General features: G+C 40.8%; 1 protein-coding gene across 1 annotated transcript in view; it reads left to right on the forward strand.

The window, feature by feature from the left end:
• LOC124797634 (UDP-glucosyltransferase 2-like) overlaps positions 1-27,435 on the forward strand; it is an 88,014-nt gene that overhangs the window by 36,937 nt on the left and 23,642 nt on the right. Inside the window, exons 2-3 of the mRNA XM_047260801.1 lie at positions 11,739-11,970; positions 12,072-12,664. Coding sequence (XP_047116757.1) covers positions 11,739-11,970; positions 12,072-12,664 — 825 coding nt within the window. The remainder of the gene's footprint in view (positions 1-11,738; positions 11,971-12,071; positions 12,665-27,435) is intronic.

Raw genomic sequence — 27,435 nt, forward strand, 5'->3', positions numbered from 1 at the left:
CGTCTCCATGAAGCTGGGCTACGGTCCCGCACACCGTTAGGCCGTCTTCCGCTCACGCCCCAACATCGTGCAGCCCGCCTCCAGTGGTGTCGCGACAGGCGTGAATGGAGGGACGAATGGAGACGTGTCGTCTTCAGCGATGAGAATCGCTTCTGCCTTGGTGCCAATGATGGTCGTATGCGTGTTTGGCCCCGTGCAGGTGAGCGCCACAATCAGGACTGCATACGACCGAGGCACACAGGGCCAACACCCGGCATCATGGTGTGGGGAGCGATCTCCTACACTGGCCGTACACCACTGGTGATCGTCGAGGGGACACTGAATAGTGCACGGTACATCCAAACCGTCATCGAACCCATCGTTCTACCCTTCCTAGACCGGCAAGGGAACTTGCTGTTCCAACAGGACAATGCACGTCCGCATGTATCCCGTGCCACCCAACGTGCTCTAGAAGGTGTAAGTCAACTACCCTGGCCAGCAAGATCTCCGGATCTGTCCCCCATTAAGCATGTTTGGGACTGGTTGAAGCGTCGTCTCACGCGGTCTGCACGTCCAGCACGAACGCTGGTCCAACTGAGGCGCCAGGTGGAAATGGCATGGCAAGCCGTTCCACAGGACTACATCCAGCATCTCTACGATCGTCTCCATGGGAGAATAGCTGCCTGCATTGCTGCGAAAGGTGGATATACACTGTACTAGTGCCGACATTGTGCATGCTCTGTTGCCGGTGTCTATGTGCCTGTGGTTCTGTCAGTGTGATCATGTGATGTATCTGACCCCAGGAATGTGTCAATAAAGTTTCCCCTTCCTGGGACAATGAATTCACGGTGTTCTTATTTCAATTTCCAGGAGTGTATTTATTGCACAAGAACTAAACATTGTACAGATGTCATACATATTGCATTTTGAAGAGAAGCTCTGAAAGTTTTTTTTAACAAACATTCAATATGCAAATCATGAGTGACCCAGCAGACGTCAATATGGTAATTGAATTAGTGCCATACCCATCCCAGCATGGCATTGTCGACTGTGGCAGTCACTTCCCATATTCTCTCCTGGAGCTCTGCTACATCACATGGTAGAGGCGGTACATCAGATCTTTAATGTGTCCCCACAGAAAAAGTCACATGGTGTGAGATCTGGTGATCAGAGAGGCCATTTCATGAAACAGCTGTCACTTTCTGTAGCACAGCTGATCCATTGCACCTAAGCTCGCCATGTTTGCGACTAGCGCTGACTATCAGCAGATTACCAAACTACACTGTGGTGGTATACATGAAGAAAACTTTCAGGGTTTATCTTCAAAATGACACATGTATGATATCTGTACGATGTTTGGTTCTTGTGCAATAAATAATTGAAAGTGTTCCCAGAATCTATGTACACCCTGTACTTCCTAAAATTTACATTTATATCTCTTTTTCGGAAATGCTTTTCTCGCTATTAACAGTGTACATCTTATATCCTCTCAAACTAAGCCTTTGTAAATTATATTGCTCTCCAAATAACAACAATCATCTTCTTTTTTATGTTGAAAATTCTAAACTAATTATCTCAGCACTGTCTGATTGAATATGGCTGCATTCAATTACCTTTTTTATATTTGCCAATGTTCATTTTATAACCTACTTGCAAGACACTGTTCTTCCAGTCAGTTGATATTTCTATTCCAGTCTCACTCCCTTCTTGCCTTTTGTGGTTCTACATTTTTCCAGAAACCACACCTGCCCTCTCTGGTGTCGACTTCCATCAGTTTTCCATCCTTCTGTAAAGAACTTGTATTGGCATTTCACAACCAAGTTATATTAAACTGATATTTTGGTAATATTCACATCAATCAGTATCTGGCTGCTTTGGCACTGAAATTATTACATTTCATTTGAAGTCTGATGGTGCCTCTCATTCAATTTTCACAGCAGGTGGAATAATTTTGAAACTGTCTGTTCTCCTAAGGATTCTGAGGGAATGTCATCTGTTGCAGAGACCTTGTTTTGACTTCGGTCTTTCTGTGCTGTGTCAGATTCTTCTCATGAGTATCTCAACCCCCACCTGTTCTTCCCCATTCTATAACATCGCCTTAGAGTTCATTTCATTTCAAAATTCCTTCTACATAATTCTTCTGCCTTTCGGCCTTACCTTCCTTGCTTTGTACTGGCTTGTCATGTGAGTTCTTAATATTCATGCAGGGGCGTATCTGTTCTCCAAAGGACTTGTGGAACTCCAGTGCATAGTGATAGGAAATGATAGACAACACAGTGGTACAGAATGCACAATACACTTTATTTTATAGAAACACGATACATACAAGAATATGTGACATAACACTCTCTGACCATCAACGCAAACATACCCACAGAGTGCCCACCACTCCCCCCCCCCCCCCTCCCCCCTTTCACTGCTAGTGCAGACCACAGTGTGGAGATCATGACTGGTGTGTGTGTGAAGGGCCGGGGGGGAGAGCAGAAGCACTGGTGGGGGAGTCTGGTGCAAGGTGTAGAGATGATATTCATGGAAATGAGTGGGTGCATGGATGGCACAGCTCCTGCGGGTGAGCATGGGAGGGGGAGGTACCTCTGGTACATGTGCATTGGGTGGGTCCATGAGCTTACTGTCCAGAGAGGGTAGGCATATAGTGAAGATGGTCAGGCAGCCATTAACAGTGAAATGCAAATGCAAAGTTGCAGGATTGACATTATCAGATAAGGTGAGAACTTCCCAGAAATGGTGTACCAGGGACTCAGGTGAGATGGTGCAGTCATCATGGTCCCCTGTGACTACCAGCTCCTTGTCTGTAACCATGAGACTAAGATGCACTGGTTGAGAGTTTGCCAGCGTGGGCCACTTGGAAGTCTGTCCTGAGCAGCAGAAATGAAGTTGGACATCAGCTATAGGATGGAACCAGATTGTCCAAGCAAGATGGTAGTCTGCATAGGCATGGCATGTTCAGTGAGCTGGGGAAGCTGAGATACAGGGTGGCAGGCAGTGCTGCAAGCAGGTGCTAGCTCAGCCTGGCAGGTGGCAGTGTCAGATTGCAGTCGCAGACTGGAGCTGGACCGCCCGGGTGAGGCTGGTGCATTTACATGCATGGCGTGGTCAACGAACTGTATAGGATCAGTTGCAGTGCGACAGGCACACAATGGGTGCAGGCGCTGGTTGGGCATGGACAGCAGCATACTGTGAAGGCGATGGCACAGTGTGGGTGAGGCCATTCTGCATAGGCGCAGCATGGGGCAGGAAGCAGCATACTGTGCAGGCACATATGCAGCATGGCAGGGATTGTCTGACATGAGTGCAGGCTTGGGGGAGGTGAACAGCAGGACTACAAGAGCAGCACCAATGACACAAGGTGCAAAGGAGCAGGCACAGAATAAGCAGCAAGTGATTTACTGACCTTGGTAAATGGTGAGATAGGGGTGGCTGCATCAAGTGATGTGAGGTGTCAAGTAACAGGTGCAGGTCCGTAAGTGTAGGTGATAGGTGTGGAATGGAGGTGCTCAAGGGGCGATCAAGCCTCTGCAATTTCTGCCTGCACTGTTTGGATGTGGCTGTGCAAGGACACATTGTACTGTCAGACGCAAATAAGTGTCTTTTGCGTGTCCTTATTCTGTTGACAGATGTGTAGTAAGTGGTCAGTGCAGTCCACACACTGTTTATGTACCACTGCATGGGCTTGTCCGAGGGTGAAGGATTGTTGGCATCATCGCATTGGGGCAGTGAGGTGGCCGAAGTGCGTGTACTGTCAGCAGTGTGATCAGGAGGCATGTAGAAGAGTTTGTTTGCATGCAGTAAGGGCATAAGGCAAAAGGCCCATAGGAAATCAGCACTCAGGGCCATCTCCGTAACACTGGAAATGGTGAACGACCATGTGAAGTGTGTAGCATAGCCAGGGTCTTGAGTATGTGTCTGGAATCCCTTAACAGCAACAGGAGAGCCATTAGCAGCTGTCAAGTGAATGTGCATGTCTGCAGACATAGGCAAGACAGGTGCGTGAGGGGCAAATATCTATTAGGTACATTATGTATGTAGATTGTGGACAGTTGGGAATGTAGGTCTGACAGGAAGCATGCAAGGTATAAGTCCCTGCAGTCGCACTATTCAACTGTGTCCTCGGTGGCTCAAATGGATAGAGTGTCTGCCATGTAAGCAGGAGATCCCGGGTTCGAGTCCCAATTGGGGCACACCTTTTCAGCTGTCTCCATCGAGGTATATCAACAACACCTGTCAGCAGCTGAGGGTTTCAACTAATTATCATTTATTCTAGAGAAGCTGCACGGTCATCAATGGTATCTGTTCTTTCGAGAATAGTTACTATCTTCATATATATATAGTTAAAAGGCTACTCAGCCATTGACCTTCGTCTGTGCGAATGCTCACAGGTTGCCAAACTCTTACGGGATTCATCACCTTAGTGTGTGCGAGTAATGAGTGGATGGGCAAATATCTATTAGGTACATTACGTATGTAGATTGTGGGCAGCTGGGAATGTGGGTCTCACGGGAAGCGTGCAAGGGATATGTCCCTGCAGTTGCACTATTCGTCTGTGTCCTCGGTGGCTCAGATGGATAGAGTGTCTGCCATGTAAGCAGGAGATCCTGGGTTTGAGCCCCAGTCGGGGCGCACATTTTCAGCTGTCCCCATCAAGGTATATCAACAACACCTGTCGGCAGCTGAGGGTTTTGACTAATTATCATATAATCATTTGTGATGTAAACCACTGCTTCTCAGTATATTTATTCCTTCATGAAATTTGTTGCAAGTAACATATCTCTATTTCCAACAAATAGATCAATACATAGTCTAAAATGACTTACCTTGGTCCAAAAAGTGATCCAGTATTCAGGAACACATATTTTCAACAAATTGTCAGCAACCATTAACAACTTGGCTTTAGATAAAGCATGGTTTAAACAGAGTTTGTAAGACTTTTTGATAGGCAACTCCTTCTGCTCTATAGAAGAATATCTTAACAGGGGCTGTTTGGCCAGATTAAGTAAAAATGTCTGTTACATTTCAGTTTTAGCAGCACTTAGTCACTACAGTTAAGATTATGTATTTTGTGCAATCATAGTCATTATGTGGAAACAGAGTGATTTATCTGATGTCCAAAATGTCATGATCATTGTCTTTTGAGCCAAGGGTGGCAGCATTTTCAAAATGTATAAGTTTGTAAACTTTTCATGTGCCGCTATGATTAAAGAATACTGTGTATAGCAAATTGGCACTATCCAAAACCAGTGAGGCAGCTGTGGTGCACCATGGGACATAGATGACAGGGCTGAATGATGGCTGTGGAGATGAGTATGAGCAAATAGACAAATAACTGTTAAGGAATCGACCACCCAGATTAACCCAGGGGCCACCTACATTGTCTTCTCAATGACTGTTCAGTGCACATTTCTGCGTATGGACCTCCACAGCAGGCACTTGGTTGATGCACCCAAGCTGAATGCTGTTCACTGGTGACAAAGGCTGGCACTCGCATGCCAGTACTGCAGTTGGATGTATGCTGAGTGGTGTTGAGTGACCTTCTCAAATGACTCACATTTTGTGCACAAAATGTCTGAAAGCAAACACCCGGCAACAGTTGTCAGAAGGGCTCAGGCTGGAGGAGGCAGTGTTATGTCCCAGGGGATATTTTTTGGCATTCCCTGAGTGATCTCATCACAATGAATCAACAAAAGTACACATCTATCCTTGGGGATCATGTCCACCCCTACTTATGGCTCGTTTTTCTTGACATGTTGGCATCTACCAGCAGGACAGTGCAACATGTCACACAGCTTGCAGTGTACATGCATGTTTCAAAGAGCACCAGGATGTGGCTAGCATTCTACCCTGGCCGCTAAACCGCCCTGGCCTAAACCCAATCAAGAATCTGTGGGACCACCTCAATCGGGCTGTTTACACCGTGGCACTGGAGTCAGCATGGCTCCACATACCTGTCGGTAACTTCCAGAACCTCATTGACTCTCTTCCTAGATGTCTCACACTGGTTGGTGCTCCACGAGGTGGTTATTCAAGCTTTTGACAGGTGGTCACATACGTGGGTATTAGGGGAAACGAACTGGCAGATGTGGCTGCCAAAGACGCATGTTCCCTCCCTCACGTTGTTGAATGTGCCGTCCCCCTCCATGCTGTTACCTCCCTTTTGCGTTTTCGTGTTATGAGTCAATGGGAAGAGGAATGACTGACAGTCGGTGAAAATAAGCTGCATCTGGTCAAGGCCACCACGCGGCCATGGCGTACGTCCTACCAGTCATGCAGGCGGGATGAGGTTGTCCTCACTTGCCTCCGCATCGGGCACAGTCCCTTAACGCATGGTTTTTTACTCTGGCGGGAGGAGGATTTGCCCTCTATTTTGCAAGATGACGCAATGATTGTAGTTAAGGTCTTACGGTTTTGTGTCCTGTCCAATTCGTTGCCTCGGATTTTAGGGAGAGGATTTTAATGTGCTGCTGGGTGACTGGCTCACCCAGGTTTTAGGTAAGAGGTCCGCCAGTCACAATTACCTACTTGTTTCACTTCGATTTCTGTTCTCTTTTCCTTGTGTTTCCTTTCCTTTTTTAGTGCGTTTCTTCTCTTCTCCTCTTGTTTTGCCTCTGTATGTGAGGATTTGGAACTGCATCAGGTCTGTGTCTTTTAGCCGTCTCCTTGTTCGCTGTCCGTCTTCGTCGCTTCACTGCATGTGTTCCTGTTTCTATGCATTTGGGCACTGACAACCATGCTGTTTAGTGCCCGAAAACCTCAAACCACACACACACACACACACACACACTAGTATGACTGGACAATGTATAATCAGCAATAAAAATCTTTCCTCATGCTAAATGTGAGTTGAATGAGGCCCATTCAGATCATTTTGAATAATCTCTAAGGTTTCTTTTTCTAAGCTTCTATTGCTTTCAAAACGTAAATTGCACATTTTATTTTCAAACAAACTTTACACTTCATAAACTCTGATTTTAAATTTGTTACAATCCATATGGTAACTGATGTTTACGTAATGTATCCAGATCGTTAAAATTTACATGTCCCAGAGTACAATGCCATTTCTCCTTTATTGATATACTATCCTTATTACTCATATTATTTACATTAATAACTTTCTTATAAATTGTACTTGTAATTTTGTACAGCCTATTTCCTTAGAAAGTGATCACAAGTAAGTTATTGTCTTTATCAAAAACTTTTGAGGAATTGTCTGCAGGCACAATTTTATTTATTTTTTTTGTCACTTTAGTATTGGTAATCAAAATTCTACCCATGTCTTTATGTAAAATACATTTTTTTATTTGAATTGGAATCATGTCATCATAAAGTGGAAAATAATTAATCATATTTCCAACTTTTGCAGCTTGTCAAACTTCACCATCCACAGTTTTTACATGCATTTGGTCTTGTAAATATATGCACTCAGAAAAATAACTATCATTATTGACAACATGATCTATACAACCACTGAGTAATAACCAGTTAATCTGTACATTGTTATCTGACTCAACATTATTACATGCTATCGTAGGTTGTACCTCCATTACAAAGCTGATCATGGCATATCAGTTCTGTTGATATCTTCTGCATCCTGGATGATGACCACCTCTTCAATCTACTCACCTTTAACATGTGACCAGTTGTTACTGCTGCTATCCTGTCCATTTTGACTATGGTGTCAACTGTCATGACTGCCTCCTCGAAGATGTCCATGAATCTCTGCTTGTTCCTGACTGGTGACAGTCCCTCTGGAAATGTCCTTGTTTGTCAAATACATAATGCAACTGCTCCTGGTAGCTCATAGTGGTTTGGTTCACAGAGTAAAATGCATTTGATTATGCACCTTCACTTTCATCCTTGTTTTTTAAATCCATCATTTTAATTTTACTTTTAATGTATTAAACTGCCTGAGATTTTTCTTTCAAAATTTCAATTAAGTCCCTGCTATAGCACAAAGATTCCAGCAAGGATCTCAGTGTATAGTTTTCTATCACTTAAGTGCCTGCTAATTTAGTTTCTTCACTGAAACTTCCTGGCAGATTAAAACTGTATGCTGGACCGACACTCAAACTCAGGACCTTTGCCCTTTGTGGGCAAGTGTTCTGTCAAACCAGCCAGTCAAGCATGACTCACAAGCTATCTTCACAGCTTGACTTCCACAAGTTCCTCATCTCCTACCATCAAAATTCACGGAAGTTCTCAAGAGTTCGCAGGAGAACTTCTGTGAAATTTGGAAGGTAGGGGACAAGATACTGGTCGAAGTCACTATAGTCTCTAAACTTCAGTTTATTCAACTTGTTTCTGCAAATAAATTGCAGTGCTGTCAGTTCTCTGGAGTATAATTCATCAAACTTTTTCATTATCTCAAAAGCAGTTTCCTAATCACTCACAAATTCTGGTTGCTTGTTTGAAATTGATGCATATATGTAGCTCAGTGCAGTTAAATTTCTTTTTCCCAAGTACCATATTGCTCATACTCATGTTTGCTCTTGAAGTGACTGCGGAGGATTTCTTTGTTTTCAGATACATTTCCATTCACTGCTTCCAGTTCCCAAAGTCTTCTCCAGAAAACACTGGTATCTCAATATCAACCATGTCCTATTCATTAAGCACTTTTTGAATAACAGTGTTCTTTTTAATTCATAATGGATCACTACTTTACCAAATAACAATCTTCCTTTTACTTAACAGCTGTGAACTGCCTCCAAGTTAAGAATATTTATTAACAGAAAGCTAAAGACATTTTACCTCTCTGTTTACACATTGAGCACAGTCACAGTACAGAACTGATTGACTACAATATGTACATATACACTCACTGTTGAGAGCCCTCTCAACACTATCGATACTATCACTGTAAATGTGCCACATTTCAAAAATTATATCAAGGTACTCAAAACAGTTTCTTCATGATTAACAAGGGCTAAGACCTGTAGTGGTCCTGACAGCTTTCTTTTGCTATTTAAATACTGGTTGTAAGCCTGCATAATTACCCTGTAGTAATATTCCATAGTTCAAGTGGGAGTGGAAGTAAGTGAAATAAGCATATAGTAGGAGGTATTTACCAGCACAGCTGCTCAGCTTGTGGAGCAGGTAGATTCCATATGCTAGTATGCTATATAATCTTTTGTATGGTTCTTTGTGCTGAGCTTTTGGTCCATTTAAAATGCTAATAGTTTTTGTTCAGTCCAAATGCTTCTAGTCATGATAGTGAACCAGTCATTGTCTACAGTTTCCTTGTCCTTTTTCTGTATTATGTTTTTCTGTAACAGGACTGAAGTACCTACCCAAGATACTTCCAACCCCTCCTGAAGTCGTGTTCCATTGACCACCCGACCTCCACATACCCTAGTCCATCCCTATTTCACTCCCAATCCCAACCGATTGCCACAAAGAGCATATCCCTGTGGAAGACCCAGTTGTAAAACCTGGCCAGTTTACCCATCCCACAATTCCTACTCCAGTCCTGTCACAGGTTTATCCTATGCCATCAGGGGTCTGGCCACCTGTGAAAGCAGCCATGTCATTTACCAGCTTTGCTGCAATCATTGCACAGCTTTTTATATTGGTGTGACTACTAACCAGCTGTCCTCCACGATGAGCGGCCACCACCAAACTGTGGCCAAGAGCAACATAGACCACTGCATGGCACAACACACAGCTGAACATAACACACTTGATTTCAATGGCTGCTTCACTACTCGAGCCATCTGTATCCTTTCCTCCACCAACAGTTTTTCTGAACTTTACAGATGGGAGTTATCTGTACAACACATTCTCCACTCCTGTAATTATCCCACCCTCTACCTACAGTAAGATACTGTCCCCAGACTCCACACCCTACACCCAAAAGTTTCCACCCCCTCTGTCTTATCATCTCCTACCCATTCCCATCTCCCACCCTGTTTATTTGCAGCCCTCGGCCAATGCATTCATCTGTCTCTCCCCGCTCCTCTACTTTCTTGCTCCTTTTTTCCCCATGTCCCTGCCCCTCAACCTCCTGATGCTGTGCCTGTTGGCAGTGTAGTCCGTGCACACTCCACCAGATGGTGCTTGTCTCTCTCCCCACCCATACACTACTCTTTCTTCCCCTTCCCTGCCCCTTCCATATTGCTGCTTGCATCTCACGTGACAGTTGCATTTCGGCTTGAGATGCTGGAGTTGGCAGTCATGTGAGTGTGAGGTGTGCTTGCATGTGTATGTGAATGTATGTGTCTCTCTTTTATAGGTGAATGTTGTGGCCAATTGTGACTGCCTGAAACTTGACATGTCTTTCTTACATTACATAGCAATTGATCTTTTCCTATAGTGTTAAATGTTAGCCTTTCTCAGGCCTAGGCATCTGAAGATGATAGTGGACATGTGTGTGCAAGTTAGAGTTTGTCGTTTGTGTGTGTGTGTGTGTGTGTGTGTGTGTGTGTGTGTGTGTGTGTGTGTGTGTGTGTGTGTGTGTTTTCTACATCTGAAGAAGAACCCTGTCTGGTAACTTAGTTTACTTTTAAATGTACTATTAAATGTTCTGTCTGCCACTCAATCCCTCCTCTATGTGGTGAGTGGAAATCTATCCTGTTTCATGTTGCTGTTAACCTTTGCTTTTGTATAAATAAAAGGCTTTTTTTCTGAAAAATCAACATTTGACACCCCTCTTCATCTCCTTTAAGTCACCCTGTATTTCCACAATCCCATTGTAGTTTTTTATACCTATTGCTAAAATTTTAAGTGTTTATCAGCTCTTATACATCAGTCCTAAATATTACAGATGCTACACATGAAAAATACTTTGTGGCTCCCATTTCTTTAGCTGTCAACACTTTATGAGTGAGGAGAAACTTACCTTCTGAACTCACTGTGTAACTTATCTTGAAGGTATGTGTCTTCTTTTCCAATCAATCTCAAAAAGTGGCAACAACAAAGTAAGTGATACCAATCCATTAACACTATCCAATGACTTTTATCATGGCAGTTAGATGCTAATAAAGTTGATGGCAAGTAATTACAGAATAGCAGCAAGTAAGGGGGCCTTTCCAATGTGAATGAAATATTACGGGCATAAGAAAAACAAAGAAAGTCATAAACATCTATTAATACATTTCCTAGTGCAGTAAATGCCAATCCAAAGGAAGTCAAATTGAAAAATGCAGTTGCTGCATTCAAGTAGTTGCCATGTAGGAATTTTTGCTTAAGAAGAATTCTTACTACAAGAATATGACATACAACATGCTTAAAATGAATTATTTTTGTGCGTGATACAAAACTGATGTAAGAAGGCAACACTCAGTAAGACAAATATGCCTACTGAAACTGAAAGAATTTGATCCATATTTGTTTTATAAAATGTGGAACCTTGTGTTTAACTGCAGACATATATCAACTTCTAATTGATTTCAAATTGCCTCTTATGTTGATATTTTTTATCTGGTATTATTGTTGTTGCTGTTGTAAATAGTTATCCATCTTGTTGATGTTGGTGTTGGCTGCTATCTGTTGTGTACACCCGAAACGTCATCTTTTAGAAATGACAGTCATAAAACCTATGAATACAATGAACTGGACATGATGCCTAATATTGAGTAATTTAGAATAGGCAGATTTATTCACCATATTCAAACAAGTTAAGTAATAATACATCTCAATGAGATACTAGAGATATTCAGATTTGTGATTAAATGAACTTATGACAACAGACAAATGTGAGTGCAACACCTGCAAAAAGCTTTTATTTTTTCATTTTTGCTACTCTGTTACAGATCATCTGGCAGTGTATACTTTTGCTAGCTGGAGTCATCACACAGGGACAGGGAGCTAACATTCTGTCAGTGATGACAGTTCCAAGCAAGAGTCACATGGTCTTTCTATCACCATTGCTCCATGAACTAGCTCAAAGAGGGCATAATTTGACTGTGATTAGTCCATTCCCACAGTCTCCACCTGTGAAGAATGTAAGAGATATTAAATTAAACTACAGAATGGATAGCTTTCGTAAGTAAAGCAGTGTTGATATAAAAAATAATTTAAGTAGAATAATGCTCATATCTGATGTACAGCATTACCTATTAACTGCCTCATTTTATTATTTACAGATAAAGAGAGAAACATGTCACTTTTTGAACTAGGTGAAGTGAACCCACTTATTTTTGTTTTCCGCAGTAGCATACTTGGAATTGAAATGTGTAAGGCTGCTATCAGTACACCAGAAGTACAAGAACTAATAACATCTAGTGACCAGAAGTTTGATCTCCTTATAGCTGGTGTTTACACTGACTGTTTTCTTGGACTGGCACATAAGCATAATGCCAGTATTATATATCAAATTCCAAATACTCTCACATTTATATTGGGTGATCCAGTTGGCAACCCTGGTGCATATTCCTACATTCCTGACATAATGCTTAATATTCCTGTGAATATGAATTTTTTACAACGGATGTTAAACAGTGTGTGTGGACTCCTTGTTGAATTAGTGTGGTTCTTCTGTTATATTCCACGCCAACAAGAAATAATGATGACATACTCTAGAAATATTGACAATTTTCCATCTATTGATAAGTTGTGGAAAAGCACTTCACTGTTTCTCGTTAACAACCATGAAAGCATAGGCCTTCCCAGGCCTCTAACACCAAATACAATTCAGATTGGAGGAATGCATATTAAACCTTCAAAAGATCTTCCAAAGGTGAGTATAAGATCAATATCCAGATAAGCAGTCTTGCATATTGCATTTGATAGAATTAATTTTGCAATATTTATATGTTTGGTGAAAATAAAAGTAGATATTTGGTAAACATATCATGCCAAAACTAAAACATTATTTCACAGATTGTATGATATATTCACAGTTGTTGAAATTAGGAATAAATTTGCTTCTGACTGCAGAAATGGTCTTCAGTTTCTTTTATTATGTCATGGGCAATTTCAGGGTTACGAATCCTTTCCAGAGATGTATCTGGAATATATACATCTAATCAATATGAGATATATATTTATTTTCCTCAGTAGCGTCCTTGGAATTGCAATGTGTAAGACTGCTGTCAGTACATCAGAAGTACAAGAACTAATAGCATCTAGTGACCGGAAGTTTGATCTCCTTATAGCTGACATTTACACTGATTGTTTTCTTGGACTGGCACATAAGCATAGTGCCAGTGTTATGTATCAGTTTCCAAATACTCTCACATTATAAAATGCTGTGTGGCTAGGGCCTCCTGTAGGGTAGGCCATTCGCTTGCTGCAAGTCTTTTGAGTTGACGCCACTTCGGCGACTTGCGTGTCAAACTCACACATTTATATTGGGTGACCCAGTTGGCAAGCTTGGTGCTTATTCCTACATTCCTGACATAATGCTCAATATTCCTGTGAATATGAATTTTGCTGTCATCACTATCCAACTGTAATGTGCACTGTAAAACCTGTGTCAACAGCACCATTTGGGAAGTTACTCCTCACTAGTCAGCAAAGCTGTTTATGTCCATACATACCAGGTGCAGCTGAGGATGCGATTGGTAGCCCCAAGTACAATCTTCACTACAAAAAGAAATTGAAAATCATGCTTGCAGTCAGAGAAAAATTTATCCCTAATCTCTAATTATTGTATGACTGTGTTCCCATACACCATCACAATGAAAAGTTTCAATATATCACAGTTGCATAATTTCAATTTAATCACCAATATTCCATTTTATTTCTTTTGTGATACTGCACACATTAGAAGACACTGCACACATTAAAGTAACTTTACTTCGCTAAATAGTGGAACATCAAAAAAATTGACATATATTTACCCACAGTTACTCAGAACTGAACAGACAGATTCATTATAAAGCTGCATGACAAGTAGTAGTATATTGTAAACAGCCTTTGTTGATACAGCCGTAGGTAACTCTGACTCATTCTACATTCTTGAAAGTTCTTCTTCTTGAAAAATCTGCAGAATATGAAGAATTAATGGTTGTAGACTCAACAACACAAATAGTAAAAGTGGCTGAAATTTGAGTTTCCCTCCATGTTACTCAGGAGCCAGTCACACCAACAGACTGTACGGTATTGCTCATAAAAGGAAAGGACACTTGTAGTTGTGAGTGTAACTGGGAGATTTATGCATTATTGACACTCAGTGCAAAGTGTGACCCTCTAGAAAAATGCAAGAAAATCTGTTCAGATAAGGAGCAAGCAAGCAAAGGGCACAGAGTGGTGCATGCAAATGAGAAAGCTAAACTGGTGAACTTCAGTGTGACAATACAATGGCCATCTTTTAGGATGAACAAATGGGAATGACATGAGACCAGCTAGCCAGGCCATTCACTTTTAAACTGACACAATTTATTATTTATTTAGTTTTTATTCTGCCCACATCTCTTTAAGCAGCTATCTTTTTTATTTAGTGGCTTTATCATCTGTTCATTTTGTTTCCTTATTTTAATGTGTTGATTAATCAATTAGATTTGTTGTATTATGCTTCTCTGTGCACCTTCATTGTTCATAATACTTTCTCTCCATTTCCATATTTAAATATTGTCAGTTAAGTGCGAATGTCTGGACTAGTTAGTCTCATGTCATTCAGTGCAGATCACTCCATGCACTACACTCACTTGTGGTAGTTGCCTCCTCTGTACCCAGCAAAGTGGCACTCAGGGTTGCAGCACATGACTGACGTATATGTTCTGGCTCCTACCTTACACCAAGCCTCTTCATCTGGCTGTTTCTTTGTGTTATTATTAGCTATCACCACAGTATTTTATTATTTCTTATTTCTTTATTCTTTATTTCTTATTTCTTTTAACGTTTCACCATATCTAGCCCAACAACTGCTAAGAATTGTGTATTGTATTGTATGAAATCAGGAACATAGAAACGATGGATAGGCTTCATCCCACTGTAGCCCTCAGTGGTTCACAACCCCACAACAGATCACAGCAGTCCACCCACACCACCACTGCCCCACAGCAAACCCAGGGTTATTGCGTGGTTTTGCCCCCAGTGGACACCCCCCCCCCCCCCTCGCCCCCGTGAGAACATCTCATACCAGATGAGTGTAACCCCAGATCCAGATGTTTGCATAGTAGAGTAAGGATGGTGTACACATACGTGGAAAGGGTGTTTGTGCAGCAATCGCTGACACAGTGTAACTGAGGCAGAATAAGGGGAACCAGCCCGCATTCGCCAAAGTAGATGGAAAACTGCATTAGAAACCATCCACAGGCTGGCCAGCACACCAGACCTTAACAGTAATCTGCTGGGAGGATTCATGCCAGGGACCAGCATGCCTTCCCACTCAGGACGCAGTGCGTTAGACCACACAGCTAGCCGGGCGGCCTAAAAATTGTGTATATGATATCTGCATTAGTTTTAATTATTTCATTCATGCAGGAATATAGAAAAATTATTTTTAGCACATTACTCTCCTTTGTTTTCAGTGATTTGCACATGGTGATGGACATTGTTCACCCAAAACTGGTTGTGACATTAAAAATAAAAGCCTTACAACTAAAATGTTGATTTTCATGTCTATCACAATTCTATTTCATTTTCTGCTAGGGCACTATTCCAGGGTCAGGAAAGTTTTCTCATATGGTCCACTTTATCTGCACCCATACTTTTTCAGTGGGTTTGATGTCTGGTACAGCAGGAAACCAGCTGAGAAAGGAAACCTCATTCTGTTCTTTCATGTGTATTGGGCAATGATCCTGCTGGAAGCAAATTGATCCCTTATGATATAATTGCCCCACCGATGGAATTGTAACATTATTCATAATATGAACATATTTTGGAAACTAAGGGCTACCAGCCTGAAACCTTTTGTAAGAGTTACTTTTGAGTGATCCCCAATCAGTGTATTAAAGTGCATCAAAGTGAGTGGATGCAGCATCCCCTTTGCAGAATTTACTAATGCTACAATCAGCCCCCCCCCCCTTCCTCCCACCCACCCGCTGTATACTGCAAATCGGCTAGAATCTAAGAAAATTTAAATTACATTTGCTGGACAGCTATTGAGCTAACTGCTGGCCATGGCATCTGTAGTTGCTGCTTGTGATTACATTGTGGCTGCTGGCTTATGGATGGAGATGGTAACTGCATGTGAGGTCAGCATGGACGTCTCTGGGTGTAATGAAGCTTGCAGTGTCTTCATGATGTCTTGTGGAAGTGAAGGCACTGGCTTGACTCACTCAATAGTGACCTTTGTGGTTTTGCCAGTTTGCTTGATCTCCATGGTGTGGTCTCCTGGTTGCATAATTGGAAAGGGAGCAGTGTATCGTTGCTGGAATGGTGATTTGATGTGACCTGTGTGGAGACTGATATAAATACAGTCATCCAAAGCTTCATGGATGAAATCATGGTGTTCAATGTGGCACAAAGCTGGGCAGGTAGGTGGTGGATCTAGGCAGGTGTGATCTTGGAGCTGTTGCACCACCTGTGGCATTTCTGCTGTACATGGTAGTGGTACAGGTATGAGGTACTTTGCTGGAATGCATAATGTTTCATCATGGGCCACTTCTGTTAATGATGCTCTGATGACCTGTTTGTACACTGCATGGAGGTCAAAGAGGACTGTGAGAAGAGCATCTGTCCCTTTCTCATTGTGGCATATGAGAGATGTCTTCAGTTCTGATGCCATCCTTCCACCAACCCACTACTGGTAAGATGATACTTTGTCATATGATGACACTGAATGCTGCAAAAGTTGGACAGTTCTTAGACCAAAATGGATTTGAATTGATGGCCCTCATCTGCAGTCATGTGGAGAGAGCAATCAAAACATGCTATCCAGGTGGTGACAAAGTAGAAATGTCCATGATAGGTGTTGCTTCGCTCATCAAGCACATCTGTCCATCACTCTGAAAAGGCATCTCTAGCCACTCACAGGTGGAGGGGGGCCTACAGTAGGGTGTCCATTTCATTTTCATTGAAAAAGGGAACATTTAAAATAAATTAGAGAAAAACCTGGGATAACGAAGAAAAAAAATGGGACATAAATATTGTATAGACTAATTTAATACACATACAAGTTTACCTTTAAAACGTGCACTCAGATGACCCCAAATAACTTCTTACAATTATTCTGCCACACTATCATCATGCTTTTCACTTTTATGTACTTTATCAAGAAGTGCATATTCATTTGAAATTGTATCATAAAAGTCAGTACTCGATACACCATTAAAGTGTGTTTTGACAATGAGCAAGGCCCTCACTGTTTCAACTTTCATTCTGGTTGTTTCATCTGACCACAAAGAGTTCACTAACGAAAACACATGTTCCAGAGGAGCATTTGACCCAGGAATTGCCAGATAAAACTCCACCAAATGAATCATGTTTTTCATGTTAATGTTTTTACTTTTGAAATAGCAAATATTTTAGACCACGTTGCACTAACACTTTCTTTGTCTCCTTCTTCACTTTTTTATGAAGTTCTGTGCACATGAAAATTCATCAAATAGTTCATCTTCATCAACAGGAAAATTTAGTACAATACTTTTAACAAAAACACAACAGTCCTGAATATCCTTTACTGTAGCTGCTCCTTTTCAGTATTTAACCCAGTCAAATGCTTTAAAAGGCGTGAGAAATGGTACACACCATTCTTTAATATACTCAATGCAAGAGTCATAGAAGATGTCAGCATAAACATGAAATTGTTCTACGGTAATTTCACCCTCTTCTTCCAGCTTTCTTAGAGTCTCAGTACAAAGGATGTGGGAAATCTTTCAGATTTTCTACGTTGCAATTTGCCCAATTATTTGATTATTTCTTGATAAACTTCCATTATTGTGATTTCTTGTTTCTCAATAAATTTAATTGTTGTGGAGGAAGGTTTTACCTGGCTAGTAAGAAAATGTACAAGAACAATAGACACAAGGTTATCAAAGAATTGTTTAAGGATAACAGGACACTTATCAAGGGAAATGAAATATGATTTAAAAGCAGGAAATATCTCTACAATTCTTTCGATGCTGGTAGCAGAGATAGCCACCTTGTCTTGCTGTGTCCAAGTACAGTTTTGTATACAGTTTCAGTAAACTTACAGAATTACTTCAGAGATTCAACCCTTACTGTATCTATGTGGAAATGCTGGTAGATTTTGTTTACAATTAATTGGCAGTCGATGGGTAGGCAATCTGAGCCAGTTTGTAAGGAATTGTGCACCACATGTGCGGGACAGCCAACACCTACTGTATTATTCACTGTGTTCTGTTGCAGTTTATAGAACAAATTGTTTTTTCCCTTTCCTCTGCTTGCCACCAAAATTGGTGTTAGTGTTGTCTGCAGAAACTACAATCACCTTTCCCTCAAGATCATATTTCTTTAAAACCACCAATTCTGAAGTAAATCTGAAGTTTCTCCAGCTAAATTAAGCAATTCGAGGACTTTCACCATGATGCCATTTTCAGGGTGAAAATACCTGATAAGGATAGGGACCAACTTCAAATCCAGATGATTCGATGTATCAATCATTACAGAAATGAATCAAGCACTTTTCAGTTCATTTAAAACCTGCTGAGCTGCATACGGTGCAATAACATTTGAAATGATTGCATTACATTTTGTGTGTCCACATGTGAATTTAGGATTGAAAAGTTTTTTAACAACTGCTGTAGTACAGTCCATTGACTTAAAGCTATGGTTATGCATTGCACTGTGGTATGAAAAAGTAGCTTCTTGAGCTGCCAACTGCCTATCCATTTCTGCTACTGATTTTAAGTTTACGTAGTAGTCACTCACGCATTTGTTTGCTCTTTTCGTTTGATCACTCATGCGATGTTTCTTAGTCTTAATGTGATTCACAGTGTCAGACCTTACACCATGATCAATAGCAAATTTTCATCTGCACAACGTACATTCTACAGTTTCTCCACTACCAGTGATAAAAGGAAACTTGCTTTTTATATTGCTGTTAAAATTACACTTTCGTTTTCGCATAATGAAACAGTGATTGCACAGTGCAAAACATTAACAGTGAGATGATAAAAACCAGAGAGCAAGTGTTAGTGGTGTAGAGTATCTCTGGACCGAAAGGACGGATTCAGTGGATCGATTTAGAAGAGAAGAATCTTCGTTGTTATTGGTAACCTATAGTGCGTTTAAAATTACTTGCGATTGTTGACAGTTCAGTACATGTTTGGTGTATGCTGAAAGTCATCACACGCTTCCTAGCGTAAATAATTGAGCAGTTAATAGCAAGTCAAACAACCAGTAGCGTAAAATACTCTAGCCAAGTGGAATCATAAAAAAACGGGACATTTGAGCATCCCCAAAAAAACTTTCGGGACAGCGAGACATTTTGGTAAAAAACCGGACTGTCCCGGGAAAAACGGGACGAATGGACACCCTAGCCTACAGGACTGATGTGGACTTGGGCAAGTCTTATTGGAGAGCCTCGAAACTGCCTCATGTCAGTGTTTATGACTCATCCTGTTTTGCATAGCTAGCATTGAATACATGAATGTGACTATGTGAGGACATTTATTTTAAACCAATAACTTGAGTATCACGTTTACTCCTGGATGTGACAGATTGTGAACACTGGCAAGAGTAGCTTTGTGGAGTTCTGGGGCAGTGTACAGGCTTGGCTTGTGTCAAGAGATGTTGCACCATAGTGTTAATTTTGTGCCTGGCACCAAGTTTGTGAAAGTCATGGTCCTGTGGAAGGGTAGGCAATAATTCCTTGTAGTTGTTGATCTGCAGTCTTCAGAAGGTAGCATGTTCTTAGCTGTCCATGCTATATATACGCCAAACCACAGATGTGTGAGAAGTAGTCAGCTGTAATATTTTCTGCTACTTTCACATGACACACCTCCATTGTAAACTGGCTGACAAATTCTGTATGTCTAACCACCTGGTGGAACACCTGTCACTAGTTTTCTGGAAAGTGGAACTAACAGTTTTGTGATCAGCTTAAACTGTCACAGTGCAAGTTTGAGATTGTTGGTGGAAATATTAAAGAACTTCTTACACTGCAAGTAGTTCTCTGCCATATGTGATCCACTGCTGTGAAGTGGTTGCAGTTTTTTTATTTAATGGTTGCCATTGGTGGTCAATCTGTTGGTGTAGGACTACATCTATTGCTGTTTGCCTGGCATCTGTGATTACTGCCAGCAGTGCAGATGGCACTGGGTGATTGAGGAGCACTGCACTAATAATGTTCAGCAGAAGACTGTAGAAAACTTTTCTGTCTCCAAGGTTGACTCAAGGGATCATCAACCTGTGGTATCATGTTCTGCAAGCATGTCTGTAAGGGACAGTTGCTGGGAAGTGGCAGCAAAAAAAGTTGATTATTCCCAGGAAACACTGTAATTATTGGCAGTCTGTTGGCTTCAGAAGGGTTTGTAGAGCTACTGATTTCTCTCATAATGGACGAATGTTATCTGCCAAAATGATTCATCCCAGTGAGGTCATTTCTGCTTTGCTGATGATGCATTTCTGCTCATTAAATACTATGTCATATTTGTCAACCACTAACATGCTTCTCACATTTGTCATTCATGTAGCCCGACATTTGGTGAGATTGCTAAAATGTCATTAAGGTATGTGATATGTTGCCATGTCTGTGGGACAGTTTTCAGATATAACAGCATAAATAGAATTCAGATGGGCCAAATGATATCTTCAGTGTGTCATTAAACTTCCACCTCCCTCCCATGTGTTTGGTTGCATGCTTCATGGCAGTATGTGATGCAGAAAACTTTTGTGTCAGCTAAAGCACCCACAAAATATTGAATGTTTGGCACAGAGTACCTGTTTGGTACGGTCCTGGCATTTAAAATGTGATAATCACCACAGGGGTGCAACAAGCTGTCTTTCTTGCAGATGAGTTGCAAAGGTGAAGACCACAATCTGTCAGAATGCTGGATTATCTCAGCTTGAAGCATTTCTTAAAATTTGGCCTTTGATTCTGGTAGGCACAATGAGGCAAGTCAGCAGGCATGTTGTGCAACAGATTAGCCAGTTGTGGTGTTTGATGTCACTATGCTGTGATGCTATCCAAAAACTGGCCATAGACTTCTTCTGTAGATTTGCACAGGTGTTAGCATTGTCTGTTGTCTGTACCATGCTGCAGGCAGAACTAGCCTGTCTAGGAGTTACTGTGCCTCTGATCACTTTGTTCTGTAGTCCTACTTTTGGCACCTAATACAAGCTTGGTGATGCCAGTAACTACAAATGTCCATATAGAGAGGCTGGTGAAGTCAAAGTCAATAATCAGTACGTAATGGCTTATTGTTTACTGCCTCCAGGTACAGATGTTCATCTCGTTTATTGTCAAATGTGCACTGAAGTGGGAAGATGCTGACCTTGGGGCCAGTGTCAGTCAAGGAGGCTATCTATCTGTCTCTCTGATACAACAATTGAAATGCTGTGGGGTGTGCAGGTGGCTGTAATATTTGTGAAGATTGTGTAGATGTTTTACTGCTACTGTGGACATACTAACCATTGTATAGCAGTTTGCTTACTGCTGCATGATGATGTCCCACCTGTTGTTTAACTTGCATTTGTCACTAGTGGCACATTTTGTTCAATTGCGATCTGTCGTGCCTAATCCAGATTGAGATTGTTGTTCGATTAGGTGCATGATTTTATGCATTTCTATGCTTGTTGACGTCTGTGGTACCAGCAAACATTAGTAGAATTGCTCCCAGGTTGCTGGTAACATTGGCATTGCAGTTCTGTAACTGTTTGCTAGGTCCTCTCCAGTGCTACTGTTCTCAAACCTGTCTGATAAGCATTTCAGCTGTGGTGAATGAGCTCTAGAGCTCTTCAGAAATGCTCAGCAGGTGGTGCAATGTGATGGTTGCAGTTCAATGTTGTCTCTTTGAGTGAGATCAGCATCCACTGGGCAGAGCTGAATGGCATGCCACCTGCCAATAAAGTCGTGGTCACTGTTTTTGGCATGTTCAGTGTTGCATATATTCTACCAGCTAGTTTTAGTAACTCGTTTATAAGTTGATATTCATGTGCCGCCAATGCTACTTGCACTGGTGATGGTAACTGTTGCCAAATTTGCAACAACAAATAGTCGAAAACTGTGATTGTGTTTATCATACCTTGTAGGTGCCACCAAAATTCTGAAGGGACTTTGTCACCCTTTGTTTCTTGATAAAGCACTTGTCTCAGCCTTTGACCTGGCAGTTTTGGGCAGCAAGCAATTACTTCTGCTTTTAAAATAAGGTAAGCTTGATGACTTGCTGGGTGCACAATAATATGAAACACCAAATGCTTCACCCACTTGACTAAATAGCTGATCACTAGTATAAATTATTCACATCTTTAACTTGTTGGTGTGTGAAAACATTTTCTATGATTGCAAACCAAATTTGTGGTTGATCAAGGATTTACAACAGGGACTGTAACTGCAAGTATGGCATAGAAGAACCTCTCAGCCGACAGGTGGCAGTTCATTGCTCCTGAGTAGCGATGCTACAGTGAAGAGTTTACCAGAACAATCAACATTTTCAAATTTGGCTTAACATCACTTTCTGGCATAGCAGGAAGATCAAATACATGGTAATGTGTAGTTGACATTATTGTTTCTGTTTGTTGAATGGATACAGGATTGTGCACTGTTTTTGTGTTGGTTCCCAGCACTTCACTGTGTTCACTTCTAGTGTTTCAGGAAAAGAGAGCTCCAAAACTTGAAGTGCATGGTGAATTTATTGAATCTTGGCCCTACATGGCTCTTATGCCAAAGACAGAAAAGGAAAAAAAATTGTTGCTTCCTAACATGGGACTGAACCTCCACCCTTTTACAGAGAATGCCAAATGTTGTCTGTTCCACTGTAGTGATGAGCAGAGACCAGAACTTTGGTAGAAACCCTTTTTTAAATGTGGTAAATCTACATTCAGTTTGAATGTGAATCTGTATTATTTACATGTTTATGATTGAAACACCAGCTGTAGGTTGCCTTTTTCTTTATTTAAATGCCTAACTGCTAATATAAAAGCCTTTTGTTGCCTCTTTGATTATTATTTATTCCTTTACTGGTTCAACTCATGTAAAGCTTTTTGTGGTGCCAGAATCTGTTTCTGGAAGCTATAGAATCCAACATTATGACAGTTTTCAGAGACGTATACAAATGAGTCATTGCCCAATGCATCAAGTTTATGAAACAGTTACTTAAGTGAATGATACAATGAAGTACCGGTAATGAAAATATTTAAAAATGAAGTAAAAAATAAAAGAATCAGTATTTCAGTCAACAAGTCAACTGATCCTATGGATCTTTTTGCTGCCGGTATAATTGTTAGACCATTAGATGCTTTAGAAGGCGAATTAAAAGAGCTTGCAACAGAGTATCTGGAAAAAGTTAATGATTCAACTATCACACTGTTATTTAGCAATTATTTACAGTTATGATGGCATGAAGAAACTGAATACCTATGACACTGTATTCATGTCATTCCATCTCAGATGCTGTGTTATACATGAAAAAGCACTATTTCAAAATGTGCTTCATGTGGCCTTTGTAGGATGTGGTTTTCACATAGTGTCAGGAGCTTGTTTCTGGATGTCGACAAATTGATATCCAGTATTAAGAAGATCATTGTGAAAGCCCTGTCGAGGAGTCAGGCATTTAAGGATATTGCACCAGACATATCTCTGCCCTCTCAGTTCATCGTAATGAGATGGGAGATGCAGTTTAGAGCAGCAGTTTACTATGCTACAAATTTCCCCAGTACAACTAAGTTGGTCATTGCTCTGGAGGATGAAGCATCTTCAGTTGTAACAGCAAAGAAACTTCTCATATCTTTGGAAGTGAGAAATGACTTTACTTCCATCATGGCAGAGTCCAGTGTCCTGGTACAAGTGATCTGCCAGCTTCAAGAAACAGGGCAACCTTTGACAAAGTCAGTGAAAATTGTGGACAATGCAGTTCAAAGATTGCGATGTGCCAGCAAAATTTGGTTTGTTGGAATTCCAGTGTGGGGAGTTTGAGGAATGAAGCAGGTTGCTAGCAAGTGAGGTTAATGTGAACTGTATTGTAGACAACAGAGAGTTCATGTGCACACAGTACAACTATTCATAACAAACTTTGGCTGACTAAAGTCACAGACATGTCCCTCCCTGCAGACTTGGATAATTAATATCACTTCCAAAGAGTTTTATTTGAGTGATATTTTGCATCAATGATGGTGAGGGCCCCACAGAAACTCCCTCAACCCCACTATGCAATGTGTAGCACTGATGGCAGGAGGCCACAAAGGTTTCAGCTTCTCACATGTTATTCATACTACTTCGAATGACCAGCAGGCCTGTGGCTGGCTCCAAGGCAGGACGTGACTGGACCATTCCTTGACAAAGAAGCACAGTGATGATGTCCCCTCTTTAGAGCAAATGAACTGTGTAAGGTTGGGGGGAGGCCTTTGTATATGGCTGCAATGACACTGCTGGCCAGTATCAAAAATCTTGAATTTCATCAGTGGGAGTGTTGCTTGTGGCAGAGATGGATGAGGTGGTGCATTGCCATCTCTTTCTTTTTGCTTGTTGTCTTCTGCACAAGTGGTACTTGTGTCATCTGTGGTGGGTTTATCCCCAAAGTCTAGGTTTGAGGCAATGCACAGAGACAGTGGGCCTGATGTGGTGTTAATTTTTTGCACTGTAACATGTATAATCGCTCTTCATAACTCTTTGTTATGATTGTAGTTCAGACTCCAAATCATGACGGTCATTACATAGTTGTAGGCACGTGTTATATGTCAAGTTTGAAGGGGGTTGTATAGGAATAATCCTCTCTGGAGTTGTATGTGAATGTGCTGGTGGACTGCCAGTGTTACTGGGTACTGACTCTCCACTGCTGGGGTTTGCCTGAAGATGCTTAATGTTAGGTCAGGGGAGAGGTGAAATCAATGGATAAAATCTGCATCCAAGATTGGTTCACAAACATCTCTTACCATCAGCTGCAATGGGAAATTCTCTCTAAGGTGCACAGTGTGCCTGATGGTAACAACAAATCTGATGTGAGTGTTATTTGCAATGTGCAATTGGATGAGAGATGTCATATGTTCCATTTGTGGTTGGATATAGTGATCTGAATTGCCTGTGGCAGAACACATAGCATTTGGGTGTTCGCACAGTGTGGATCAGTTGCATGCACAATCACCGAAACACGAGTAAAACCAACATAGCTGTGATTGCACCCTCTCGATGCTGTGAGGTATATTTTTGTCAACTGTGGGTATGGCAGTCACAGCCAGCTTGACGTCACCACTCTCTAGAAGTCACTTGTGATGTCACTCTCATGAGTGTACACAAATGGGGGGGTCTTAGCATCTCCTCATGATTGTAGCCAACATCACGCAGTAGGAATGTGCTTGAAATGTTTATTATTGTATGTATTATCCAACTATTGCCATTACTGTGAGACTACAAAAGCCTGTCCAGAAATAGTTTGTTTTTCGTTGGATTATATTTGTGCAAAATTATTTGCATTTGAAGCTGAGGTGTTAATTTAATTAGCCAGAGCACTCAGAGCATTCTGTCTTGCATGAAAGTCAGATTAACTGATTCACAGAGTTGTCTCATAAATTACTTGTCCTAGCTATTACTCTGGTGTCTCCATGAGTTGGAGCAGTGCTGCCTTAGCAGTGTCAGACTTGCCTTTGGCCAGATGTGCTTCTATGACATCATTAGTAATGTGGGCGTGATCCCCTGTGTTGCTTAGTAGCGCCATAAATTTGGAGGTATCATTGATGGATTCTGTAACTGTACAGTGTGAATTTGATGGTCATGAACTATTTTGCCAGGTGCTCCATTTTAAAGGTTGGTAATTTACACTGGGAACTCAAACATACATGTTCTCTACAGAAGTCCTATTAGGGACATGCTAAAACATTTGTTCTGAGGTCTATGGTGAACAAGATTCCATAGACCATGTATGTACAGTGCAGGTGGAAAATGAAGACTTTTCTTGCATTGGATTGTGAATGGATGCATCTGGTTCATTCCCATTGTAGATGGGCAAGTGAAGCCACATAATGTGTTGTCATACTGAGTTGAATTAGTTGCCCAAATACTTTGTTGATGATGTGAGGCAACATTTGCCTCATCACCAAAGTCACTGAGGACATTGAAATGTGTTCCACACAGTGTACAGAGTCACCATTTTTGTATTGATGGTAAGACACAGTAGATCATCAATTTCAAGTTTCAAAACAACTATAGGCTGATGATGGTGGAAGACAACATTATGTGAGTCATTTTTACTATCACAATTCTCTTTGAATTGTTTGAAATGATGGCAATTGTGGAAGGTTCCTCTGTCAAAGCTAACACTACATCGTAAGGTACACTTGTTGTATCAAAATAGAAGTTGTTGTTCACAGTAGGGTCATCACTCAATTCATTATTTGTAGCAAACTCCAGTTAACTAGAGTCACAAAGATTTTATTCCCTGTGGGCAGGAGTGACTAATATCTCTGTCAAAGAGTTTTATTTATGTGATATTTCACATCAGTGGTGGCAAGGTCACAATGGATTCATTAGTTAGAGAAAAGTGTAAAATGGTGTTTTTGAAAAATCTTGATCTTGACAGATTTCAAATATTCTACAAGGTGACAATTCAGTTGCAGTGGAAATGGACCCTACAATGGTTCAGTGTTTTAGATTTGTTCCAGTTACCTATATAGATGTTGAGGGCTCATTTTCTCATATTAAAAATGTGCTTTTTGACAGGAGACTCTGCAAGACTCCAGAAAATTAAAAAAGAATTTGACTGTCAACTGCAACCAATAAGCTGGTAAACCACTGTAGTGAATAGGCTTTCAAGAAACATTTTCCTTTTTCCATCAAGTACAATTAGCATTTTGTTTACAATCTTTAAGTTGCTTTAAAAATATAATGCACACAATGTTAACATAAATATGCTGATTTCATGGCTGAGTAGTGCAATTTATTAAACAAACAGAAATAATGTGAGGTTTTTCAACATTGCCTCATATTGCCTATTTTAGCTATTTATAATGCATTTTTGCCTGTCTATTTCAATGATTTATAGTGCCTACATATTTGTTCTCTATTGACAATCAACAGAAGCTTCCCTTTAAGCTGTTTCTTCAATGTACCTATAGCTAATAGCAGTGTATTTTGTTTGGAGAAAATTTTATTTTATTTTATTGAAGTACAGGCAGAATATATACAGGATGATATTGTGTAAGATTTCAAGTAATAATCTCTCTTCCTCTTGTTCTCAATGTAATCCAGAAAAATGGCATAGGACAATTCAATCATGTCAATGCTGTGCTGGACTTTGACTCTGGCTGCAGTTTTCCACTGCCACTTTTTGTGCTGTCAAGTGTACATTTGAATGGATATGTGATTATCTTTGCTTATTGCACCATGTGTGTTTTCTTAACTTCATGAAGCATAGATTAGTTGTCATAACAGTAATTATGATACTTTAGTTGCCAGGACCATTAAGTGTTATATCAAAATAGACAGTATTTAGAATTTGTCTGTCAGTA

This window comes from Schistocerca piceifrons, chromosome 1, assembly GCF_021461385.2.
Source record: "Schistocerca piceifrons isolate TAMUIC-IGC-003096 chromosome 1, iqSchPice1.1, whole genome shotgun sequence".
NCBI classification, from domain to species: Eukaryota; Metazoa; Arthropoda; class Insecta; order Orthoptera; family Acrididae; genus Schistocerca; species Schistocerca piceifrons.